This window comes from Rhinichthys klamathensis, unplaced genomic scaffold, assembly GCF_029890125.1.
Source record: "Rhinichthys klamathensis goyatoka isolate OS25496 unplaced genomic scaffold, OSU_Roscu_1.1 h1tg000554l_1, whole genome shotgun sequence".
Lineage (NCBI taxonomy): Eukaryota > Metazoa > Chordata > Actinopteri > Cypriniformes > Leuciscidae > Rhinichthys > Rhinichthys klamathensis.
In genome coordinates this window covers 1,885,357-1,911,514 of record NW_026607023.1, presented here as the reverse complement: position 1 = coordinate 1,911,514, position 26,158 = coordinate 1,885,357, and the positions used below count along the sequence as shown (strand labels likewise).

Below are 26,158 nucleotides of genomic sequence, written 5' to 3'. Positions count from 1 at the left end.
GGATGGAGGGCCAGGCCCGTGGAGAGGCAGGGGGCCAGGCCCATGGAGAGACCTGGGGCCTGGAGACCAGAGCAGGGCAAGAGACCATGGGTGAGCACACTTGGAAGGGGACCAGGACGGAGCAGACTCGGACGGAGACGAGGGAGGAGCAGACTCAGACGAGGGCAGAGCAGACTCGGAGGGAGACGAGGGCGGAGCAGACTCAGACGAGGGCGGAGCAGACTCGGAGGGAGACGAGGGCGGAGCAGACTCAGATGAGGTCCATGTCAGCGTCACCTCCATGGCCCTCACAGAGTACCTACTGCCCCCCCCAAAAAAATACTTGGGGAAATTCACAGGTTCAGGAAAGCCCTCCCGGAGCTTGAAGGGCGCAGGCAGGGCGAGGCGCAGAGGCGGAGCCGGCAGGGCGAGGCGCAGAGGCGGGGCCGGCAGGGCGAGGCGCAGAGGCGGGGCCGGCAGGGCGAGGCGCAGAGGTGGGGCCGGCAGGGCGAGGCGCAGAGGCGGGGCCGGCAGGGCGAGGCGCAGAGGCGGGGCCGGCAGGGCGAGGCGCAGAGGCGGGGCCGGCAGGGCGAGGCGCAGAGGCGGGGCCGGCAGGGCGAGGCGTCTGGGAACGCCCTCCGGAGCCTGGCGAGCCAAACGAGTCCTCCTCCTCCTGCGACGGCGCTTCACTGGGCTTGAAACTTTCACTTGGCTGGATTCACTTGACTTGGAACTTGACTCACTTGACTTGGAACTTGACTCACTTGACTCACTTGACTCACTTGACTCACTTGACTCACTTGACTCACTTGACTCACTTGAAGACTCAGAAGACGATGCACTTGACTCACTGGAAGACTCAGAAGACGATGCACTTGACTCACTGGAAGACTCAGAAGACGATGCACTTGACTCACTGGAAGACTCAGAAGATTCGGCTGGCACGCGCTTAGACTCAGTAGAAAACTCTTGAGGCAGGAATATAACGGAGCTTACGTGAAGTGTTAGAACGTCGGGATTCACATGTTGCGTGGATACGGCGGACCCTTTACGAAGCGCTGGTTCAAGTGGGCTTTCATGTAGCGCAAACTCGGCGGAGCACGTGTGAAGCGCTGATTCACCGGGAGACACTTGATGCGTGGATTCAGTGGGTACCTTGTACAATGGCGAATCGTCGGATCTTTTGTGAAGGAAAAGTTCCAAAAAATCCACAGTAAAAAGCGAACCGCTCATGGAAAAGGCCAGGTCAATATATTGAGTAAGAGTCCAGCTTGAACTCGGAAACGGTATAGCAGAGCCGAGTGGTTCAGACAGTCCTCCCCGAAAGAACATCATCAAACAGAAATCATTCAAGTAGGACTGACGAGCGAGCTTCAAAAAATCTGTCACAAAAACCTTGAGAGGACGTTCTCCTTGACGGAGGCTTACGATCTGCGCTGTGGGATCCATATCGAGGTCCGTGTTCCTCTCAGCCGCTGGATCAGTAGTGGCTCAGTATTCTGTCATGAACTGCTCGGTGGAAACAGACAGTGGTGATCCAAATGCAGGCTTTATTGAGAGGACAATCCAGAAACAGGTACGAGACAACAGGCAGATGTCAAAACCAGGTGAGCAGTCCAGATCAGCAAACATATAATGCAAGGATGAGGCAAACGGGAAGACCAGAAACAGGCAGGGAGTCCAGGAACCGTGAAACTAGGAAACACTAAGGAACTAGGAAAACGCTTAGGATGCAGTGAGACACATACAATACTGAGCAATCAACCAAGGGAAAACTCAGGCTTAAGACAGGTGCGCTAAACAAGATAATCAAACACAGGTGCATGAAATCAACCAAAATCAGTCCAGGGTGAAACCTAAAGGAAACAATAAACTAGGAAGGAGTGCCCCCCAGAGGCTCAAGCGGGCACTCCAGCCGCAGATCGTCACAGCTATAATCTCCACCTCCAGCATCCTCACACGCAATATAGCCTACTAGCCGAGACTCTTCTTTATGTGTACAGATGTGTGTGTACAGATGTGACGTAATGACGCAAAGACATGCTTGAATCTCCCGCGGAAATCCACCAGTAGCACTGGAATTAAAAACATTATTACAAGCTTACCGCTTTGAATCGAGCTAAGGCAAGCAGAGAGTTTTGAACACTGGCTGGTTATGTATTTTCTCAAATATGTATTTTGGATCATTTTTAACCCAAAAAAAGCTACGGACTGCAGCTTTAAGCACTGTGTCACCACTTGATGTCCGATATAAAATCAATATTCTAAAGCAAAACCAATTGAGAAACACCAGTTGAGTGTTCTTAACCCAGCCCAACCGTCTACTTCTCCTGTCTTCTTCTCTCCTTCTCTGATTACAGGGCACAGGCAATGAATGAAGTTGATGTTATCTGGTTTTCCTGCTCTCTCGTCCGTTCTCCTTCTGTTCTTTCCTCTCGTTTACTGTACAGTAACAGTGGTGTCTTTCAGCTCTCGGAGAGTAAATGAAGTTGTAGCCGTGTGTTGTGGGTCCAGCCTGGAGACAGGACTCCCGGCCCACCTCAAGCTCTCAATCAGAAAACAGATAATACAGAGCTTCTGCTGGACACACTGTAATAAAGCACACATGTGTGAACCAGATCCTCATCCTCTCTTTCGCAACTTCCATGTTTTCCCCACAGACTTTTCAGGAGGATATCTGGTCAGTTGTTACATACGCTGTCAGATATGCTGACATGAAGGCATCAAGCCAGTTTTGTAATGGCGCAATGCTGGATTGCAGTATTGTGTAATAAGCCTGTAGGTCATGCTTAGGTGAACTATGCAATAGAGCTGGTTGTTTTCGAAAAACACATAATTTTTAATGATTACTCATAGCTGTACAGAGGGAAGTTGTTATTGTAGCGGTGCTATTATCTAAATCTGGTGGTACTTATGGTGTGGTGGTTTGCTTTTATTTTTTTATAATGAGTACATCTGAGTTCAAGTTCAATGATTTAAACTAACAGGTCAACATAGAGCTGTTTTTATCAATGTTCTGCATCATAGCATTGACTTGTACTGATCTACACTTTTAGGGTCAATCTCATGAAAACATGCAGGTCAAATTTAGAAAAAAATATCTATTTCTGCAAAATATTTTGAAAATAAAGTTTCTCCTATTTCTGGACCATAAGGATTATATGTCAAATTGTGGAATAATTAATTGATGGAATAATAATGCTTTTTTAATCATTGTTTTAAAGTCTCATGCTCATCAAGGCTGCATTTATTTGACGACAAATACACAAAAATGTTTGAAATAATATTACAATTTAAAAGAACTGTTTTCTATTTGAATATATTTAAAAATACTGCTTCATATATTTGTGAAAACTGAGATACCCTACAATTCAATTTTTTTGTGATAGTTAAAAAAATAATAAAAAAAAATGAAAGAAAGAAACAGTGACAGTGAAGACATTTAAAATGCTATCAAAAAAATATTTATATGAAAAAAATGTATCAATGTGTCCATAGAAATTTAAGCAGAAATTATTGTCTACATAGATAATAATAATAAAAAACATTATTAATAATTGAGCACCATTAATAAGTAAGCTCCAAATGAGCATCTTAGAATGATTTCTAGTGATTCTATCAAACAGTATCATTAAATCATAAATGATTGAATACTGAAATAATTAATATATATCAAAATACAGTAATAACAATGTGATTTTTCTTTACACATTATAGTTATGAGAATTGGGGGAGAAATTGTCATAGAAAAAAAAAATTGTTAATATTTGTAAAAAAAAAAAAAAAAAAAATCTTAATGTAAAATGTCCACAGATGCCTTTATCAAAAGAATCTTAAAGTGCATTAAAGGGTTAGTTCACCCAAAAATGAAAATTATGTCATTAATGACTCACCCTCATGTCGTTCCAAGCCCGTAAGACCTCCGCTCATCTTCAGAACACAGTTTAAGATATTTTAGATTTAGTCCGAGAGCTTTCTGTCCCTCCATTGGAAATGTATGTACGGTATACTGTCCTTGTCCAGAAAGGAAATAAAGACATCATCAAAGTAGTCCATGTGACATCAGTGGGTTAGTTAGAAAGATTTGAAGCATTGAAAATACATTTTGGTCCAAAAATAACAAAAACTAGGACTTTATTCAGCATTGTATTGTCTTCCGGTTCTGTTGTGGATCCGCGTTCAGTGCCGCCGCTGACGTAAGACGCTGCTGACGTGTGTCTGGTGCGTCTGTGTATTCGGGTTCAAATAAATATGGCTGGGCAAAAAAATGCAAGTCTTCCTCTGTGTCGAAATCCTTAGACATGTTTGCGAAGATTGTTTTGTTTACAGCGTGCGTCTCCCTCAGACTGTAAACGAAGCTCGGGCGCACCAGACACACGTCAGCGGCGGCACTGAACGCGGATCCACAACAGAACCGGAATACACACACACACACACACACACACCAGACACACGTCAGCAGCGTCTTACGTCAGCGGTGTCACTGAACGCGGATCCACAACAGAACCCGAATACACACACACACACACACACACCAGACACACGTCAGCAGCGTCTTACGTCAGCGGTGTCACTGAACGCGGATCCACAACAGAACCAGAATACACACACACACACACACACACACCAGACACACGTCAGCAGCGTCTTACGTCAGCGGCGGCACTGAACGCGGATCCACAACAGAACCGGAATACACACACACACACCAGACACACGTCAGCAGCGTCTTACGTCAGCAGCGGCACTGAACGCGGATCCACAACAGAACCGGAATACACACACACACACACACACACACCAGACACACGTCAGCAGCGTCTTACGTCAGCGGCGGCACTGAACGCGGATCCACAACAGAACCGGAATACACACACACACACACACACACACACACACACACCAGACACACGTCAGCAGCGTCTTACGTCAGCGGCGTCACTGAACGCGGATCCACAACAGAACCAGAATACACACACACACACACACCAGACACACGTCAGCAGCGTCTTACGTCAGCAGCGGCACTGAACGCGGATCCACAACAGAACCGGAATACACACACACACACACACACACCAGACACACGTCAGCAGCGTCTTACGTCAGCGGCGTCACTGAATGCGGATCCACAACAGAACCAGAATACACACACACACACACACACACACCAGACACACGTCAGCAGCGTCTTACGTCAGCAGCGGCACTGAACGCGGATCCACAACAGAACCGGAATACACACACACACACCAGACACACGTCAGCAGCGTCTTACGTCAGCAGCGGCACTGAACGCGGATCCACAACAGAACCAGAATACACACACACACACACACCAGACACACGTCAGCAGCGTCTTACGTCAGCGGCGTCACTGAATGCGGATCCACAACAGAACCAGAATACACACACACACACACACACACACCAGACACACGTCAGCAGCGTCTTACGTCAGCGGCGTCACTGAATGCGGATCCACAACAGAACCAGAATACACACACACACACACACACCAGACACACGTCAGCAGCGTCTTACGTCAGCAGCGGCACTGAACGCGGATCCACAACAGAACCGGAATACACACACACACACACACCAGACACACGTCAGCAGCGTCTTACGTCAGCGGCGGCACTGAACGCGGATCCACAACAGAACCGTAAGACAATACTATGCTGAATAAAGTCGTAGTTTTTGTTATTTTTGGACCAAAATGTATTTTCGATGCTTCAACACATTCTAACTAACCCACTGATGTCACATGGACTACTTTGATGATGTCTTTATTTCCTTTCTGGACAAGGACAGTATACCGTACATACATGTTCAATGGAGGGACAGAAAACTCTCGGACTAAATCTAAAATATCTTAAACTGTGTTCCGAAAATGAGCGGAGGTCTTACGGGCTTGGAACGACATGAGGGAGAGTCATTAATGACATTATTTTCATTTTTGGGTGAACTAACCCTTTAAATCTGTACCTTTTATCAGAGCACATGTGGCCCAAACAAGTTGTTGACAGATTTCACTCTTCAATATGATTGAACAAATTTCAGCCGTTTGACTGATAACATTTCTCGTGCTCCGCTCTGTGTCTTCACTAATGTAAAACACCTTTGTAATGTAAAAAATGTAAAACAGTCTCAAGCCTTCCTCTTCCTCCCCTTGTAATCCATCTCACAGCCTCTCCTGTCTTCCTGCGCTCCCCTCCTCCTTTCGGAGAGACCGAGAGTTAGTGGCTGATAAGGGTGATGTCATACCTCCGCTTCCTGGGGATGTGAGTAACTGTATATGCTGTGCTGAGGGGCACGGTGGGGAAACCTCTCACACACACACACACACACACACACACAACTCCATGAATGCCGTGTCCACCTCCGTTTCAAAGCTTTGCAGAACATTTCAAGCTCAAACATCCTGTTTGTCTCAAGATGCAAACACAAACGCAGATGCACAGATTGTGGGTTTGGTGAAAATCTCTCTCCCTCTCTCTCTCTCTACACCTGAGAATAGTGATCCTGTTGGTTTTCTTTCCTAAATTACTCCTCTTTCATTTTAAAGTCAACATGAAATAAAATACGGATGTGCCCAAAGCCTAAATCTGAATTTGGGAAGGCACAGAAAACTAATGGTGCATTTTACAGATATAGGCTTGCTTTAGTAGTCGGTTACATTACAGAACATGTGACGAGAGTAAGGAGAGATGACTGACAGGACGATGTCAGAGGATTTGGTGCGCAGCAGACCCTGAGTGTCATTGGCTATATATTATCTTGTAAACTGTGCGGTCAATACCAGTATTAACAACTACCCAACCATATAATTGTGAGAGAATGCAAAAGCATTGAAATATATTTTTTCATCCCATCTTATATTTGTTCCATCACCATGTCCTTTTAAGGGCTCCGTAGAATGCTTAATTTCATTTTTTTTTAACATAGTATTCAGCTTTTATTTATATATTTTATTTATAACTTTAATATATATATATATATATATATATATATATATATATATATATATATATATATCTTTCCAGTTATCTTGTACACGTTCAACCTACACAATTCTCTGGTTAATGTCCTAAAAGGAGGCATCAAATAGAAAACAATTCCTTTTGTCACTGTCAAATGAAAACCTAGGCCCTTTTAAGAGTGTAAACTGATATTTCCCCATTTACGGTACGGAAACGTGAGTCTACATGTGTCTGTCAGCAAGCTGTCCTGTGCCAAGTATCTCTTTCCTGTAAGAGATTACGGTCTTGGAGGTTTGCTATGTAGGTTTAAAAAGATCAGGATGTGGTCCATCTTGTAATTTACACCATGAAGAAGAAGAAGAAGCAAAAAAAAAAAAAAAGAAGAGAAAAAAAAACAAGGTACGAGCAAAGTTGCTCGCAATGGGAAACCAGCAAGTGGTTTAAAACTCAGTGTTCCTCTCTTGAGAATATCTCGAGTCAATCGTGTGTGATTTAAAGAGTGAACGGACAGAAATTCTGCCTCTGCTCCTCACAAACTTTCACCCACATCCTTTTAATTCCACATGCATACAAAGACGCAGGCGAGCAGTGATGTGTGAGCTGGCCTCCGCTGGCGGGGCCCCAAAGGCTCCTGTTCTTCTCTAGTCTACCGTGGAACTGCTCCTTTCACCGGCTCCAAAGGGACCTCTGATTAGAAATCCTTCTTCGCTGCCGAATCTCCTGTCCTCCTCTTGCTGTGGAGTCTGACAGAAAGAAAGAACTTAACAGAAGCTAACACAAGGACAAAGCAAACATTGCATTTCGTGAGCCGTGTCTTCACCGGCCTGGTGTTATTGGGTTCTTTGGGAAGATTCTGACATTATCATTTCTTCTCCGTTTAGGTTACAGCAATGTATGCAAAGAGACAGAATACAAAAGAACCTATATTAAAACTTTAAAAATGTACACTGGTGTGAGAATAGTGTTAGTTTTAGGCAAACTTGGGTTTTATTTGGTTCTGCTTTGCTGTTGTCTTGACACTCAGTGCGTCACTTGTTTTCCGTCAGCTGTGCTCAAGAATCAACACCGCCATAGACGCAAGAAAGAAAAGACCAATCACAATTCAGTGCGCCAATAAATAGTGATGGAAGCTTCGAATCGTTTGCGAATCATTTCGAATCGGCGCTTTGAAGTGAACAAAGTCGTGTGATTTCAGTAAACGAGGCTTTGTTACATGTCATAGCTGTTTCTAAATGATTTGAAATTTCAATAATCACCTCTAGGGGTGATCTCATGAACCAGTATATGATTTTTTTCAATTTGAAGCCCTGCAAAAAAAAAGAGAAAGAAAAAAAAAAAGCCTACAATTGAATAAAATAGCACATATTATAAAGACACTGCATATTTAATGGTATTAGATGAATTATTAATTGAATTTAAATGATTACACCTTCAACAAAACATTTGCAATTTTACAATGAAAACATTGCCACTTTGAAAAAGGTGTTTTTATATGTTTGGACTGAGTTTTTGCTGCATTTTCACTGTTATGACCAGCATTGGCAACCAGTGTGTGGCGCTTCGAAACTACGTCATTTGGCGAAGCAATTGCTCCAGTTGATTCGAAGATTCAAAAAGTTGTTTCACTGCTAATAAATACAAGAGAGAAGACCAAATGCAATTAAGTATGCAAATCTTACAAGAAAAACATCATTGACATTAGATTTTGAATACAGATGTTGCATAGAGTTGCAAAAAGATAAAAGAGCTGGATCTATTCGCAGTTTTCTTTAAACAAAATAAACTCAAAATTACCCTTCTGGAAACAAAAACACAGGAAAGAGAAAAACACTGTATTATGAGACGAGATCTGACAAAGAACAACTGAACCTGAGGGCTATATATACTCAAGGAAACACTCGGGACTAAACGAGATATTAACAAGACACAGGTGAGACACATGAATGCAAACCAAAAACCATGGCAACAGATGAGTATGAACAAAGAAAACTGAACGAATAACCTTTCCGTTTTAAATACATCGTTGCCATGTAAACGTACCCTAAAAGTCGCAACTGAAGCAAAACACAAACACAGACCAGACGTGACAGCAGAACTCGAACTTTAAAGTGTAACGTTTATGAAAAGCCAACATGTAGCGCACTGAAAATGATCTGACAATCTCTAAAATAAACCACTGAATGTAGTCAAGCTGAATTTATACAAAACATTATGGAGAGTAAAGATAAAAATAAACAGTTTGGAAAAGTTCTTGAATATTGCTTAAATACATAGTTTATTGTTATATTATTTATTTGTTTATATGTACAGTATATGTGCAATGTATAGTAATAATATAGATGTTAGAAAGAAATTACTAATCCCAATTCAGAATACCAATAAATACCAAAAAAAAAAAAAAAAATTGCAAATGTTACATTGATGCAAACACTGATGGTTAGATATTTGAAGTATAATGTTACGTTTATTTTTCAAAAATTGCACACACATCTATGAAATGATCTCCAAACAAAATGTGTATGGAGTTTAAGCTGAATTAACCGTAGTTAATTGTATAGCGAAGGAGAATAAAAAGATCTGCCTTCCAAGCACTGTGAAAACAAACAGTCACAGAGGAGTAAAAAGAAAAAGATTACTGAAAGGACGAGTATGGCACACAGTTAGACAAATAGGGAGAAAGAGATCTCTCAGGATCCAGGGACAGCTCATCTCTCACACAGATCTGTGTCCGGAGCTCTCACACACTTCCAGACAGGAAGCGACACGTCTCCCCCGACGGCTTCTTAAAGGGCCCTGCCAGAATACGACCAGTAAGCCTGAAAATCCCCTCGAACCACCTCTCACCACACCCACCTTTATTACACCCCTAGCAGCCTGTCCTACCAGAAACTAACTCTCAATGCAATGCCAACAACACCTGCGGGTTTCCTGACCAACCCATTCCTGTCAATACACAGATGTGTGATCCATTTACACACACAGGCCTAGCATTTTCTGTGTTGCTTTTACTGTATTCTTAAGCTGGAAATTAGTAGGATACAATTGGGAAATAGTGTGCAAGCACCAGGGGCATTTCTAGCCTTTCACGAACAACCTCAGACTTTTTTGTGAACCTGTTTATCAGATTCGATCAAAAGAGTGATTTATTGTCAAATCTGGCACCATTAGTTCTGATAAAACAGTGGATAAAAAACAATCACAACATGATTGCTAAAATATTATCAGCAAAGCAGGACACTTGCCACACGTTTTATAGCCTCCCCCCCTATCACATATTTTAGTAATCATAATGAATTAGTTATCTTTCGAAAGCTTGAAATTGGTCATTGCATTTCCATCGCAACTGTACTTTAAATCCTTGTTGCGGGATCTTCCCCCTGGTGGGCAGTCTCATGTTTCACATTTTTACAAAATTGACTGCATTTTTTTTTTTTTCTAATCTTTACAAAACAGATTGTTGGAAAGATCTGAGATTCAAGGATTCAAATTAGTCCATTGTTCTGTTAAAAAGTGATATTGTTTCAGAAATTCTATGTAATGTGTGTGTCTCACTGTGGCTAATTTTGTTATAGCGCCTGAACAAATTCTCATAGGGAACCACAATTTTTGTGATTTTAACTTCACATTTGGAACAAACCTTGGTTAGACATGGAGTTAATTTTTATAACAATGTTAAAGTCCAAATTAGTTTCTAAAATATATATTTTTCTATAAAATATGCCTTTTAAAGTTTAGTACAGTACATTTGCTCTATACACTTTAAATTTTTTTTAAATGGTTTCACGTCAGCACTTCTTTAAAAAGTGACCACCCTTAGGTCTGTATTCAGTAATTACAACCATTTAAGTTCAGATAGTTCACTTTTAATTCTATGCTCAATAATGGGGGTAAACGGGTCAACTGAAAAGTTCATTGAAAGTCGTGCCATACTTACAATATAAAAGACAATACATAGTACATACAAAATATCTTTAGTCCCTAGTGTGTAAGCCAAGACAACAGTGGCAAGGAAGGAAAAACTCCATTTAATGCTGGATAAACCTTCATTGGGTGAAACCAGGTGACCATTTCTCCTGGCTGTGTAATTTTAGGATAGTATAGTGTGTTTATATATTATGTTGTGTTGTGCCATGTCCTGTCCTGCTTTTAGGATTCCGTGGAAGGATGTTACTCTTTTGTGTAATGTCAGTCTAATCTACTTTTATGAGAACTACATGCATCTCTCCTCCCAGGAAGCATCCGATTATCTGTCCTAAAATTAGGACTTTGGTCAACATGGACTTTTAGGGTCGGGGGAGTGCTTGCGTGGCTTCACTCGAGACATTCTGTCCTCAGGAAGCTGCTCCGTTCCTCCTGCGCCAGACCTGATCCACTCCCACATCGAGACAATGGCCCGCTTCAAAAAGGCCTATTTGTTTGGACATTCCTGTGAATAAGGGAATAATTACAGCAGGTCTCCTGCTCTTTCACAAGAGAGGATACAGCTCAAAAAGAGGCAATGAATGAAGGACAAAGAATGGGTGTGTGTATACATGCATAAGTGTGTGTGTGTATCCTGCAGCATTGACATCGTAAAGGGAAGGAGATGCCTGGGTTATTCTTGGTATGTGAGGCATTCACCATAAATAGAGCCACAAGTCAGTGGTGGTTTTTGTTTGTTGTTAGGTTAGACAGTGACTATTTTAATTCCAATGGGATTCTATCTAGAGAATGGCTGGAAAAGGAAAAAGGAAGTGATGATGGATGTTAAACCAACATTCAGAGGCCACTTTTTTTGTTTTTATAGCTAACCGTTTTTTTCATTTTTTTTTTCATAAGGACATTACAGTTATAGTTGACACTAGGTTTTAAAATTCAATCATCATTGACACATGCTGTTCCAAATTGATAAGATTTGAGTTGTTTTTTACTAAAAAGACGGACATCTAGGCGTCAAACCTGGTGTACCAATATACGTAAACGTGAAACAGAGAGAGCTGAGGACAAGGTAAATAGGGACTGTTCACCCAAATTCTGTCTTTCAATGAAAATTCAATGACTTTTTGGTTTCTTCTGTGGAAGCTTTCTTCTTTAGTGGGTTTTTTTTTTTTTCATACTATGAAAGACAATAAGGTCTGATGCTGTTTAAACAGTTTAACAGTTCTTCAAAATATATTTTCTTTTGTGTTATGCAGAATTTTGAGCAGATTTTCTGTTTAAATTTCGTCACACAAAGCTACTCTTCCTCAGTAGACTTTGAAATATATCACACATATATGTACAAAGTGTACAGGTACCACTTGTATGATACTTTTAAAGTGATTTTGGAGTTTGACATTTTCATTGTGTGGAAAAGAGCAGCGTGGCCATTCTGCTAAATATCTTCTTTTGTGTTCCACATAACAAAGACAGTTAAAGGAATAGTTCACTTCAAAATGAAAATTCTGCCATCATTTACTCATCCTCAAGTTGTTTCGAACCTGTATGAATTTCTTTCTTCTGCTGAACACAAAAGAAGACATTTTGAAGAATGTCAGAAACCAAACAGTTAATGGACCCCATTGACTTCCATAGTATTTTTTTTCCCTGCTATGGTTACAGACATTCTTCAAAATATCTTCTTTTGTGTTCAGCAGAAGAAAGAAATTCATACAGGTTTGAAACATCTTGAGGATGAGTAAATGATGACAGAATTGTCATTTTGAAGTGAATTCCTTTAGGGGGTTTCTTAACCCATTCCTTAACATAGTTTAAGACTATTTCCCCAAACCCCAATGACTGGGCTTCTGGGTAGTTTAAAAAAAAGTGATTATCATAACATGCTCTATATGACCCAGTTTCATGCCAAAAATAAAAACTCTTTAGCACACATCACATAAGAGTGCAGTTTAGATGAGATCAGTCTTTCTGACGGCCACTTAATTATTGAAACTAATGTCAATATCCTATTTCCTGAGGATGTATTACAGCTCATCAAAGAAATGGGACAGGGATAAAAGATTGTAATATTCCATTCACACTCTCCTGCCAAGAGGGTTTATAATCAGGAAGTAGGAAAGACAGGAGGTGGACTTCCTGTTCTTCTGGATGGAGATGTAATAGCTTGCGCTGTATCACATCATGGGAATATAGAGAACGCATCCTGCCGAGAGCCTCGCTTGTGTTAGCGTGACGCACAAAGGGAGAGTACAGCTGCCATGTATTTGTTATCGTAACACCACATTCTTTTTTAGATATTTCAGCGGGTGAGAGTCTTTTTTTAGCTCTTTCCGTCAATGAATCGGTCAGTTGTGTGGATAAGAGCGGGAGGTGTGACAAATGAGAATGTGGTGGGCTAGCTGGGATTCTGGTTGTTATGGAAATCTGACTGATATCTCACAGGAAGAGGAAAAGGTGACCAACACACTGAGCAGAAAATACACAATGCATTCCCAATGAATATAGTCAGTTCATTTCTGTGGGATTTTCTGTTATTATGGAAATACACATTTTTTATTGTATTTAAGGATGTCAGATTGGATAATATTACAAGTTTATGAAATCATAAATAACTCCAAAATGTACAGTTTGGCCCAACATTTCTCTAATCTGGCAGGTCCTGTATTACACAACGTCATTTATTTTCAAAATCGTTTTTTCATCATTATCATTTGTTCATTTACATTAAGGTGATTTGTTTAGTTTTTCCAGCTCGCTGTCATCAGGATACCTTCACAATCCATTTTACTTCCATATTCGTACATATTTTTGAATATTTGATTGGAGAGTGTATGGTGGGTGTTGATTTTTTTCCATCAGAAATGGATTGGATCGTGAAATGTGGTTAATATTTGACAGGTGGTTGGGAGGAAGGGATTGAAAAATACATAAGCTTGATGATGTCAGCCGAAAAGCAAAGTCATTTCAGATGGAGAGCAAGTTATTACATTTTGATAAAATATTCATATCCTTCACCAAAAAGATTTTTTCGCAATGATTAAGAACATAATAGAGTCAATTTAGTGTGTTCTTACTGGCCAAAACACAATAGAAAACACTGAAAAAACGGTAACCTAAAAATGGTAACATCTATATTAACTGATGTTCACTAAATCAACCTAAATACATTCATGTATACCTACGAACTAATTTTTATGGGTTAAATCAGGTAGAAATAGCTACCAGCGTTTTTTAACAATTTTGAACCACCCAGAAGTCCCAAGCAACCATTCAGAACATCTTAGCAACAGCATAGCAACAGGGTCAACGATATATAAGAGCACCATAACATTTTACAGCCTGAACTAACCTTGACATGTCATAAAAAGGTCACATTTTCAGATTTTTTAAGAGACTTATTGACCTTAGCACACACAGTCATGGAGGTTACAGGGGTCAGTGACACGATTTCCTGTTTTATGGGTTTTTTTTCATTCATGTTTCTGCGTGTTGGTTTCATCACATGATTTTGTGTATTGTTTGAATTAATTAACGGTGGGACAAAAATGAATCAAGTCACTAATAACCTGGGAATAACCTAAAAAAAATGGTGTGACCTGGGATAAAATATGAATAAGTTTGCTATTATTAACCAGTATAGTAGAGATGGCATATATTTGTAGGCCTAAACCTGGAAACGAGTTAGCATTTTAGCACTTCCGGTTACATCGTCCTGAAGTCAATGAGTTTTTTGAATGGATGTCTGATATAAGATCTGTGGTGAACACAAGCTCAAGATATTTTCATGTTTTATTCTACAGCATAAAATAGATTAATACCCCTTGTGATTCTTGTCCCTTTTACTGGTCTTGAAAAAGGTGGTTGCTAGCATGTGGCTAAATGGGACATTGAACGTCATCACGCTGAACATGTAAACTCATCTACTCACTAGTCCACGGTCGAGCTAAACTATTCTAACTTTCAGAGAAAATGTCTTTAATTAAAGACTGAAAGAGTCGAAGCGTTGAAGATTCTCGGGATTGTATTTAGGCTTTAAAATGCATTCAAGTTGTGTTCATATGTGATGGTTATCATGATGAACAAAACATGTGTGAATCATAAACTTTTGTTTTTCACAGAGCTTATTTTCTGCAACAACCCAAAAGCAAATGAAAAAAACCCTATTAGGGTTTTGTAGAGGGAACCAGAGTGATGCTAACTTCCGAGGTTGGCCTACGAAAATGTGTTATTAATGCAGCACTCTATAGAGAACCTTAGTGGGCCCGCCACAACGTTCTCCGGTTGTCCCCCGGACGACATCCCTGTGATAACAGTATAAACGAACGTTTAAAGAATGATTTATCTGAAGAATGTGTGCACACAGCCCAGGACTGCAGTTTTGAAAACGAGAAGGCCTGGATCCTAATAAGCCGCTCTCCGAGGCCCTACCGCAAGCATGCGAGGCACACCGTAAGGAATTCGCCATTCTACCCCAATTCTTTCTTCCTCCCTCCATCCTCTTCATATCCCCAGCCTCATAGCTTTTGCAGCCGCTCGGGACGTTGCAAAGTGTTTCAGCAGATGGAAAGCAGTCTTTAATTACAGTGGAATCAGCTGACCGGCATGCATCCCCTCTTTCCGTCCTGGATGGACGGAGGCTGAACAACAGCAAGGTAGAAAAGTAAGGCCGCACACACATGCATTCACGCAGATGTCAACAACACACTCCGGTTTGAGACTCCTCCAGAGGCACGTTGCAGGGGTGTGTGTGTGTGTGTGTGTACTTGAGGTAATGAAGAAGTGTTTGTACAATTTTTAAAGGATTTGTCTTCCGCTTTGACAGAGGTCTGTCAAAGTGCTTTATAATGCTGGTATCTTGGCTGCAGTTGCGCCGGGGGAGTCCCAGAGGAAGCTGTTGCTTGTTCAGTTTACAGTGAATGGCTCCCTTCCTGCTCCAACCATGGCCTCAAAGGCTGGAGGCCAGGGTGCAGGGCTGTGTGTGTGTGTGTGTGTGTGTGTGAGAGAGAGAGAGAGAGAGAGAGAGAGAGAGAGAGAGAGAGAGAGAGAGAGAGAGAGAGAGAGAGAGAGAGAGAGAGAGAGAGAGAGAGAGAGAGAGAGAGAGAGAGCTCCCTTGTGCTTGTGTGGGTGGATATGCAATCGTACATCTGTTTGTTTGATAATGTGTGTGTGTGTTTGTCATTTAACCACACAGATTTGCATTATTAAAACAGTTCTTGGACTTTTTTTAATTCTTCAACTTTTAAAGAAGGGGTCTCATTTCCAACCAATACTGTTGCAATTGGCCATTTGCTTCAGCTGTCCTTCCGTAAAGGTAGTGAGGTACCGTTTTTTGATTTTTTTGCCCATACTAAATATCAGTCAGCAACCTGGAAATAATTTACACTGAAACTCTTACAAGAAAGTTTCACTAATATATTCTGAGGTTACTCTGAAATGTGTGGAGTGCTGCCATTTTCAGCTCAAGTCAACTGAAAAGTGGCTAATTAAATACATACTGCCCTCTGCTGGGGAAAGAACACTCTGTGTTGTGTTCAAAACTATTTATCCTGATAAAATCTACATTATATTGTAACTCATTTGGGTGTGTGTGTGGGGGGTGGTGTGTGGGGTGGGGTGGGGGGTTGCCCATACAAAACCCACTACCATGATACTACAGTTGTCACGTGTATAGGTTCTGTTTTGATTTTATTCTAGTTCCAATCTTCTTTGTTTCTTATTTTCCCGCCACTGGTATGTTTCTATGGTTGTTAATTAGTTCCCCACACCTGTTCTGTGTACGTTCTCATTTGTGGAAAGTGGTTGCTTCCCCAGCTTGTTTTGTGCAATCTTAGATTAAAGACTATTTGTATTATTCTCCTGCGTTGTGTGCTCATTACAGCAGTCCAAGAACGCACCCCCACAACAAGGAAAGTTTCAAAATGGCCTCAAATGCGTCTTCTCCTCCACCCTGAACAGAGGAGCCTGTTGGAGTATTTGGGCTAGGTACTCAAGCACGACGGGATCACATCACCAGCCCCTCTCTGCACCCAGAGAACAGCCAGACACCATCTCGATGCACGGATACGACCCAGTGGGTGAACGTGATTCACCAAGTGCACATGTTCCTGGCTCAACATCTTTGTTGATCCTGGATCAACTTTCCAATCAACCAATCAGATTTGAGGGACAAGTTTACAGGTTATGTCAAGTTTAGGCTTAGAACCAGGGTGAAGTACTTAAACATCAGTGTTATTCACCTTTCATTACTCTCTGATTTTAGGGGAAAGTTATGGGTAGGGTTGGGTTTAGGGGTAGGGATTGGGTAAGAACTACATTTTGGGACAGGAATGTTGATCCAGGACCATGTCTTACTTGGCAAAATCACGGTGACCCTTCTTCCCTCTTTATATAGCAACCAGTCTGTTCTTATAATCCAATCAGAATGACACTGACTTTTACTCATTACACTTTCCCATGTGCTGATGATATGATTAGTGAAATGATGTTAGCTGGTCATTTTGTTTGGCAGCTTTTTGCAATTATTTCTAATTCATCTGATCACTCTGCACAATAATCTAGAAACAATGAGAATCAACACCACAACAACTTAAGCAGCAAACTTTTTTCTGTCAGGGAACTGGGAAGCCAGAAGCTTCATTTTGTGCTCAGTAACACATTATTGTGTTGATTTTGATGTTTTGTTTTGATGGAAGATCCAACTACGGCCCATTATAAGATTTCTAGCAGGTTTTGATTTTTTATCTGTTGGTATTTGCTAGCGACAGCAACATAGTGTCGGCCCAGATCCGGGCCACATCTGGTTCATGTGGATTCAATGTGGGCCGGATCTGGGCCGACACTATGTTGCTGTCTGAGATCAGTGATACCATGTATCTGAACAAGATGTCCAGCTAAAAAATAGGCCCAGAACATTAAAGATCCAGCAGTGTATTTCACCGTGGGCATGGGGTACTTTTATCCCTGTTTGCACCAAACACATCTGCCAAAAAGCTCTTTTTTAAAGTTTCATCTGGCCATATAATCCAGTCCAGTGTCTGTTCCAGCTGTGTCTGACAACTGAATTCGCTGGAGTTTGTTTTTGGATGAGCGAGGAAGATTTTTCTTAAAACCCTCCCAAACAACTTGTGGTGATGTAGGTGCTTTTTGTTAAAAAAATTAAGCTTTCTGACCACAAGACTCAACTAATGTCTGCAATTCTCCATCTGTGATCCTTGGAGAGTCTTTGGCCACTCAAACTCTCCTCCTCACAGTGCATTACGTACATACAGACACACGTCCTCTTCCTGGCAGATTTGTAACATCTTTAGTTGATTAGAACTTCTTAATTATAGCACTGATGGAAATGGGGATGCTTTATCTATTTTCTTACAGTCACTTTCTATTTTGTGATGCTCAACAATCTTTTGAACTATATTCTTTGGTTTTACTCAATGTGATGGATGATTAAGAGAATTTGGACTTTGTGTTTCCTCATATTTATACTTCTGTGAAACGGGAAGTCATGGCTGGACAATTTCATGCTCCTATTTACTCTGATGTGCAAAAAAAAAAAGCTTAATTTTGAATGGGGATACATACTTCAGAGATATTTTACTCATTCGATTTTCTAGGGGTGCCAGTAATCGTTGCCAACATGCATCGGAGAAAAACATTTATTTCATAACGTGAGTTTCCCCACACTTCCAATTGTTTTACTTCAATGAAAGGTTAGAATTTCAATTTTGTGAATTTTTATAATGAAAGATCAAACGATAAACGGATATATATATATATATATATATATATATATATATATATATATATATATATATATATATATATATATATATATACACTCACCGGCCACTTTATTAGGTACACCTGTCCAACTGCTCGTTAACACTTAATTTCTAAGCAGCCAATCACATGGCGGCAACTCAGTGCATTTAGGCATGTAGACATGGTCAAGACAATCTCCTGCAGTTCAAACCGAGCATCAGTATGGGGAAGAAAGTTGATTTGAGTGACTTTGAACGTGGCATGATTGTTGGTGCCAGAAGGGCTGGTCTGAGTATTTCAGAAACTGCTAATCTACTGGGATTTTCACGCACAACCATCTCTAGGGTTTACAGAGAATGGTCCGAAAAAGAAAAAACATCCAGTGAGCGGCAGTTCTGTGGGCGGAAATGCCTTGTTGATGCCAGAGGTCAGAAGAGAATGGCCAGACTGGTTCGAGCTGATAGAAGGGCAACAGTGACTGAAATAACCACTCGTTACAACCGAGGTATGCAGCAAAGCATTTGTGAAGCCACAACACGCACAACCTTGAGGCGGATGGGCTACAACAGCAGAAGACTCCACCGGGTACCACTCATCTCCACTACAAATAGGAAAAAGAGGCTACAATTTGCAAGAGCTCACCAAAATTGAACAGTTGAAGACTGGAAAAATGTTGCCTGGTCTGATGAGTCTCGATTTCTGTTGAGACATTCAGATGGTAGAGTCAGAATTTGGCGTAAACAGAATGAGAACATGGAACCATCATGCCTTGTTACCACTGTTCAGGCTGGTGGTGGTGGTGTAATGGTGTGGGGGATGTTTTCCTGGCACACTTTAGGCCCCTTAGTGCCAATTGGGCATCGTTTAAATGCCACGGCCTACCTGAGCATTGTTTCTGACCATGTCCATCCCTTTATGGCCACCATGTACCCATCCTCTGATGGCTACTTCCACCATGTCACAAAGCTCTAATCATTTCAAATTGGTTTCTTGAACATGACAATGAGTTCACTGTACTAAAATGGCCTCCACAGTCACCAGATCTCAACCCAATAGAGCATCTTTGGGATGTGGTGGAACGGGAGATTCGCATCATGGATGTGCAGCCGACAAATCTGCGGCAACTGTGTGATGCCATCATGTCAATATGGACCAAACTCCCTGAGGAATGCTTCCAGCACCTTGTTGAATCTATGCCACGAAGAATTGAGGCAGTTCTGAAGGCAAAAGGGGGTCCAACCCGTTACTAGCATGGGGTACCTAATAAAGTGGCCGGTGAGTGTATATATATATATACATATACACATTTTTTTATTAATATCATGTACAACATTACCCTTGGCCAAAGAAAAGTTTTGTTTCCCTTGGTTCATTTTGTGATCTCAAACTCCTTAAACTACTTAAAATACATACCGATTGCTGGTGGAAATGATCCCAAACCACTGTAAGGTGGGACGCACAAAGCAGAAATATTTAGTAAAATTCCCAAACTTGTGCTGTTATTACCAAATACTCCTCAAAAGGAGCAATTGACAGGTCCAGAATGAAATCTATTGTTCAGTTGTCTAATACAGTTGGATTTGTTCTTTAAAAGTGTAATTTCACCTAACAACTGTATCTAATTAAATGACTTCTTGCATTTAAATGCCTAATTTTTTTTAAAGCATTTAAATATGTGACAACAGCATGGGAATATAATTTTGGCCACACAATTATATAAAAAATAATACAACCTTTTGTTTCTAATGTGTTTTTAACCACAAAATCAATTGTATTGCCTTTTATTTGATGTTAAATGGTTAAACATGATTTATTGTTGCACTATTGAAAGTTTTTCACAGTCACAGTGAAGCTATGCCATTTAAGATATATTTCAATTCTTTTGTACAGCATAAATATACAGTAAAGTTATTAGCCTATACAGTATATTTACATAGGAAAGGATCAGACATTATTAAGATATTTCTATATCAAAGGCTCCAATAATAACAAAATACTTGTATTGGTTTTAAAAAATACAATAGTAATATTTCTTTTCAACTTTCTTTACATTCACCTGTACAGACAAAATGATCTAAAATAAATATAAAAAATAAATGTTTTATTTTTATATAGACATATATAGATATAATGGTTATATATAGATAATATGCTTATAACTAGGCATTGTCTTCTCATCTACTTATTTAATTTATAATTCTTAATAGTGCCAGGGGTGTTTTGAGAGCCTCGACATGCCAAAACATTACTGTATGCTGCCATCCACTGGAATTGGCAGGAAGTAGATCGCATTTTGGCCCTTGTGTGTTTTGGAGCCGCTTTTTGTCCGCCCATTCTTTCTGATCCCCACGTACCAGTCTCCGTTCTCCTGATACCTCTGTGAACGATATGTGTTGTAGTGGTTCTCCTCTATCTTCTCAATGAAGTAACACTCATCGTTCAACATGGCCTGACACACAGAGATCAGAGATTAGAGCTGTTACAGTTCACAGATCATTTTAATGAATCAGAGTTCAGGAATTTAACAAGTTTAAACATCATGCTCCGGTTTAAAGAACGATTAAGGTGTTAATATGTTCAATTTAATTTGTAGGAACAGAAATATTCATTTTTAAACTTATATCAAAGTCGTGAATTTGCTCAAAATGTAATTATATAACTAACAACTTACAGTGCCATAAAGTCTTCCACATTTGTCCATTGCCAGGAATAGTCCAGTCTCATGACCTCTGATGGCCACCAATCCTGCTTTTACAGCTTTTACCTTCAAAAGAGCTGTCATACAATAATCATAACACATTTATACTGTTGATTGTTCTTACCTATATGGTAAGGTAACAATATGTAACCATGTAACAGTTGTTACAATTCACAGGTTCTTATAAAGTGGCATTTTCCATTATTTTCCTTGAAATGAATTACATTTATAGACAGTGCATGCTATACTCCTATAACATTTATATTGCATAGGTATTACATATGTGCGCCTAAATTACACGTTTTCAAGTGCTTTTAACATTATTTCATAGATATTTAAGATAACTTTTAGCTCTGTGTTAGGAAATAATCAAGAGAATCTCAGTAAGCTTCAAACAAATACTAACTGTAAGCGTCGTTATCTTGTCGACTCGCGTCCACAGTCCCGCTGGGTTGGATCCGGAGATGGTATCCTCCATTTCTGCAGTAGAGTTTTTGCAGAGAATTATGTTTGTAATCTTTCTGGTCGGTGGTCGTCGGTAGCAGTGTGAAAGCTGGGATATCCCGCTCGGTCATGGCGCAGAGTGTTGCTCTGAGATGTGCTGTGCGCACGAACACCCCTGTGACTGAAATGGATCCGTCTTCCGAGCTCAACTACCACTTATAACGAGTGTGTGTCATGCAACCTCCTTCACACTGTCTTATTATAAACAGCCAAATTTGTTTTGCTATTCTGAAACATAATTATAATTATGGTTCTTATAATTTTGGTCCATAAGAAGTATATTAAAAATGTGTGTGTGTGTGTGTGTGTGTGTGTGTGTGTGTGTGTGTGTGTGTGTGTGTGTGTGTGTGTGTGTATAAATAAATATTACAATATTACAACATGACATCATGACTTTGCGTAAACATACACGCCACTTTCAATTCAAGTGGCGCCACTTTCAATTCAAGTGGCGTGTTATCTATACGCATTTTGAGCTATCCGCGTGTATGTCCACGCCGAAATCTTTTGCGTGTATGTCTACGCCATTAAACGTCCGAGTGATTCCGCGTGTATGTGTACGCCGTTAAATGTCCGAGCGAAACGAAGCAAAATCTATATTCTACATCTGTGGAGCGATATTTCTTTTCCTAGGATGGTAGGAGAAGACTCATAAATGGTATTAACCCCAGTGACGGGTAGGTTTAGGGACGGGGTTGGGGTAGGTCATATATTTATATGTACATAATACAGTAATATAACGTAAAGTCAAAGGCGTTGATAAACACGCTGAAAAGCGATTATGCGTGTTGATAGCACGCCAAAAATGGAAATACGAATTGGCGTGTCATACATACGCCATTTCATGAGATCAGTCTGAATATTATGTCACTTTTACGCAAGAGAATCCTTCGATTACAAAACGCTGAAATCTAAAATGCATAGCCAGGGTTGACAGTAGGCAACACATACAAAAGTTTCTCATAATAGAACACATTTGTAATTGTATGTCCTTTCAAGATCCTTTCTTAAAGGGATAGTTAACCCAAAAAAAAAAAAAAAATCATGTTGTTCCAAACCCAAAGGGTTTAATCTTCAAAACACAAACGAAGATATTTTTAATGACACCCGAGTGGGTTCTGTCTCTCCATGGTATCCAAAACTTAGAAGATCCAATTATGTCATAAAAGGCATAAAACATGAATCCATATGAATCTTGTCAAGATATATAATCACTTTTTTATGATGAACAGATTACATTTAGGCTGTTATTCACATATAACACATATATCTAAAACCACATCACATATGGTAAACTGTAAACATGCAAGCTACCATATGTGATGTGCTCTAAGTGTATTTTGTTCCATTTTTGGATGAACTATCCCCTTAAGGCCAATAGGTAGTTTGGTTTTCATTCACTTCAAAGGGCCTCAGCCAGACATCACATCTGAAGTGGTTTGAAAAGCTATCAGAAACATGTTCGGAGAGCATGAGAGAACAAACAGAACAGGAATGCGTTCGGCCTACACCGAGCATATTTTCCAAGCAGCCACTGCAGGGATACATTGCATTTATTGGAAATAGAGCCTTAGTGCCAGACAGGTTGTCGAGAACACTGTGCAAAGCAGCCAGTGTGAATGATGGTCCTCAATGGAGTGCTAATGAACTGGGTTGACCAGCAACGTTTGAGACTTACCTGTGACTTTGTTTCAGAGCTGCAAAGAGAAATGCAGTCTCATTGTAGCTCTGGAACTGAGTTTGTCCTTTTGGTTTTTTTTTACTCTGGATAGTCTGGATAGAGTCAGTGGGCAGGTTTCTTCTTGTTCTCTTGAAGGATGACTAGTATTATGAGATACATCCCAGGGCAAAAAAGGCAGCTTTTGCATACTATCCAGTGCAGTCTATGTGTGTGACGTGGGCCTACGATATGCTCGGAAAACCTGCCTGTGTAACACCATCTGGTTATCAACTGACCTGAACTCTGTTCACTGAGGCAGGACTGCAGTTGATGCGGTCAGATCTGGTAGAAGATATGTGACCTCATCTTTTTCCCAGACAGTGAACTGTATTCATTTCAGGACATTCTATATTTAGATCTGTCTGTATGGTCGCTATTTGTTGCACATTTGTTTACACACCCAGTTTTTCTGAACCTTTGACATGCGGTAATAGTTTAACTGTGTTATATGTTATATGTTTCCATATGTGGTTACTGGATAAGATATTGTCACAGTCTGTCTTGTCTCCGCCTCTTCACTACACTTCCCAGCATCCCTCATGTTTTCGCACCTGCCTGTCATCATCGTTGTCACCTGTGTCTTGTTAATTATCATCATCTGTGTCACCTGTTTCAGTTCATCAGTGTTTGTATTTAGTTCCTTCAGTTCAGTCAGTCCTTTGTCTGTAGTTATTCGTATTTAGCGTGTGTTATCCTGCCTGTCTGTACCTGCCTGAAGTTTCTTTGTGAGTAAAAGTAATTGCATTGGAGTTCTTGCCTTTTCGTCTTCTTTTGCCTGCACCACGCTGTGACAGGACTACAGACCGCCCTAAGATGGACGATGGGGTAAAAATTATCGTCCTGACTGAGAAAAGCCAACACTTCCTCTCGTTGGTCAAGGGGTTTGTCCGCATTGCCATCCACAGCACCCTTGACGACGAGAGGTTGTGTACCTTGTTCCAGCTCGTGGCCATCTTTCACCACCGGATCGTCCTTCCAGACACCACTGGACTCAGCTGGAGGGAGACCGTTATCCGGTGTCTGGAGAGCGTCGATCCCCGATCTGGAACACAACCTGCCAGTCCTGCCAAGACCACTCCTTTAGGGGATCTACACATTCTGGACCAGCCCATTCTCCACATCCTGCCTAAACCCTTGTCTCCAGCCAAGATGGCAGAGCCTTTACCGCTGGTCCCGTCCAGCACAGAGGCTTCACCGCTGGTCCCGTCCAGCACAGAGGCTTCACCGCTGGTCCCGTCCAGCACAGAGCCTGGGCTTCACGTCAGCCACGCCGAGCCTGCGCTCCACGTCTGCCTCCCCGAAACTGAGCCTACTGTTCCCGAGCCTGAATTCCCACCCAGCCTCCCTCTCCCACCTCCTTCCATCTGCCTCTCTACCTTTCCTCCACCACTGCCTGGCAGCCCCTCTGCTCCTGTATATACCCTTGAGGAGGTGGAGTCGCCGAGGATCTGCCTGCCACCAACGCCTTCAGGGTCGGTGGATCCCCGGTCTCTGCCTCCAACCTCCTCAACCAGGACTCTACCTCGGCCCTTCATTCCATCTGTTCCACCTCAGCTCTTACCTCCCTCAGCTCCACCATGGGCCCTCAGTCCCCCAGTTCCACCAGGCTCCCTCGTCCCCCCGGGTTCACTTTTGTCCTTCGTCGGCCTTCCCTCACCTCTGGACTCCTCTCCTCTGGCTACGCTTCGTCCCCTCAGCTCTGTTGGACTCCTCACTCCCCTCAGTTTTCCTTTGGTCCTCACTCCCTCTGTCTCCACCGTGTCCTTCTGTGTCCCTGTCGACACTTCAGTCGCCTGAGCCTTCGGTGTCACCATGTCCCTCAGCATCACCCGGTCTCGTCTGCTCTACGGCTCCACCCGGTCTTCTCTCCCACCTGCTCTGCCCCCATCAGTCGGCCCCCTGGAGTCTTCTGCCCTGTCCCCTCCATGGCTCCTCCCTCCGTCGTCTCTGCCCTGGCTGCCCGCACTGCCTGATCCGCCCTGGTCCCTCTCTCCCTCTGCTGTCGGTCCTTCTACGGCGCGAGGACGCGCCTACCGGAAGGGGGGTGTAATGTCACAGTCTGTCTTGTCTCCGCCTCTTCACTACACTTCCCAGTATCCCTCATGTTTTCGCACCTGCCTGTCATCATCGTTGTCACCTGTGTCTTGTTAATTATCCTCAGCTGTGTCACCTGTTTCAGTTCATCAGTTTGTATTTAGTTCCTTCAGTTCAGTCAGTCCTTTGTCTGTAGTTAGTCGTATTTAGCGTGTGTTATCCTGTCTGTCTGTACCTGCCTGAAGTTTCTTTTGTAAGCAAAAGTAATTGCATTGGAGCTCTTGCCTTTTCGTCTTCTTCTGCCTGCACCACGCTGTGACAGATATAATATAGATAATTTAGTAAAATAATTATATTTGATTTAAAACGCAGTAAAAACAGTAATATTGTGAAATATTATTACAATTTAAACTATATTTGATAATATTTTAAGATGTAATTTATTCCTGTGATGGCAAAGATGAATTTTCAGCAGCCAAGTCAAATCACCTTTATTTCTATAGCGCTTTATACAATGCAGATTGTATCAAAGCAGTTTTACTGTGGTGAACAGGAAGATAA

The 26,158-nt window shown here is 41.4% G+C and overlaps 1 protein-coding gene across 1 annotated transcript; it reads right to left on the bottom strand.

Moving 5' to 3' along the window:
• Nucleotides 1–20,797: 20,797 nt before the first annotated feature.
• On the bottom strand, nucleotides 20,798–21,996 carry fgf1b (fibroblast growth factor 1b). The gene is made up of 3 exons (XM_056239129.1): nucleotides 21,746–21,996; nucleotides 21,313–21,416; nucleotides 20,798–21,090 (listed from the first exon to the last, which is right to left on the bottom strand). Exons 1-3 carry the CDS (start codon nucleotides 21,912–21,914, stop codon nucleotides 20,887–20,889), a joined length of 477 nt encoding a protein of 158 aa, XP_056095104.1. The 5' UTR covers nucleotides 21,915–21,996; the 3' UTR covers nucleotides 20,798–20,886.
• Between the last annotated feature and the right edge of the window lie 4,162 nt (nucleotides 21,997–26,158).

Bases quoted from the DNA above. Each gene is read 5' to 3' on its own strand.
- fgf1b (XM_056239129.1), bottom strand. From the start codon at position 21,914: ATGACCGAGCGGGATATCCCAGCTTTCACACTGCTACCGACGACCACC. The intron at 21,417-21,745 runs GTTAGTATTTGT...ATTGTATGACAG, and splicing joins ACAAGATAACGACGCTTACA to CTCTTTTGAAGGTAAAAGCT. The intron at 21,091-21,312 runs GTAAGTTGTTAG...TCTGTGTGTCAG, and splicing joins GTGGAAGACTTTATGGCACT to GCCATGTTGAACGATGAGTG.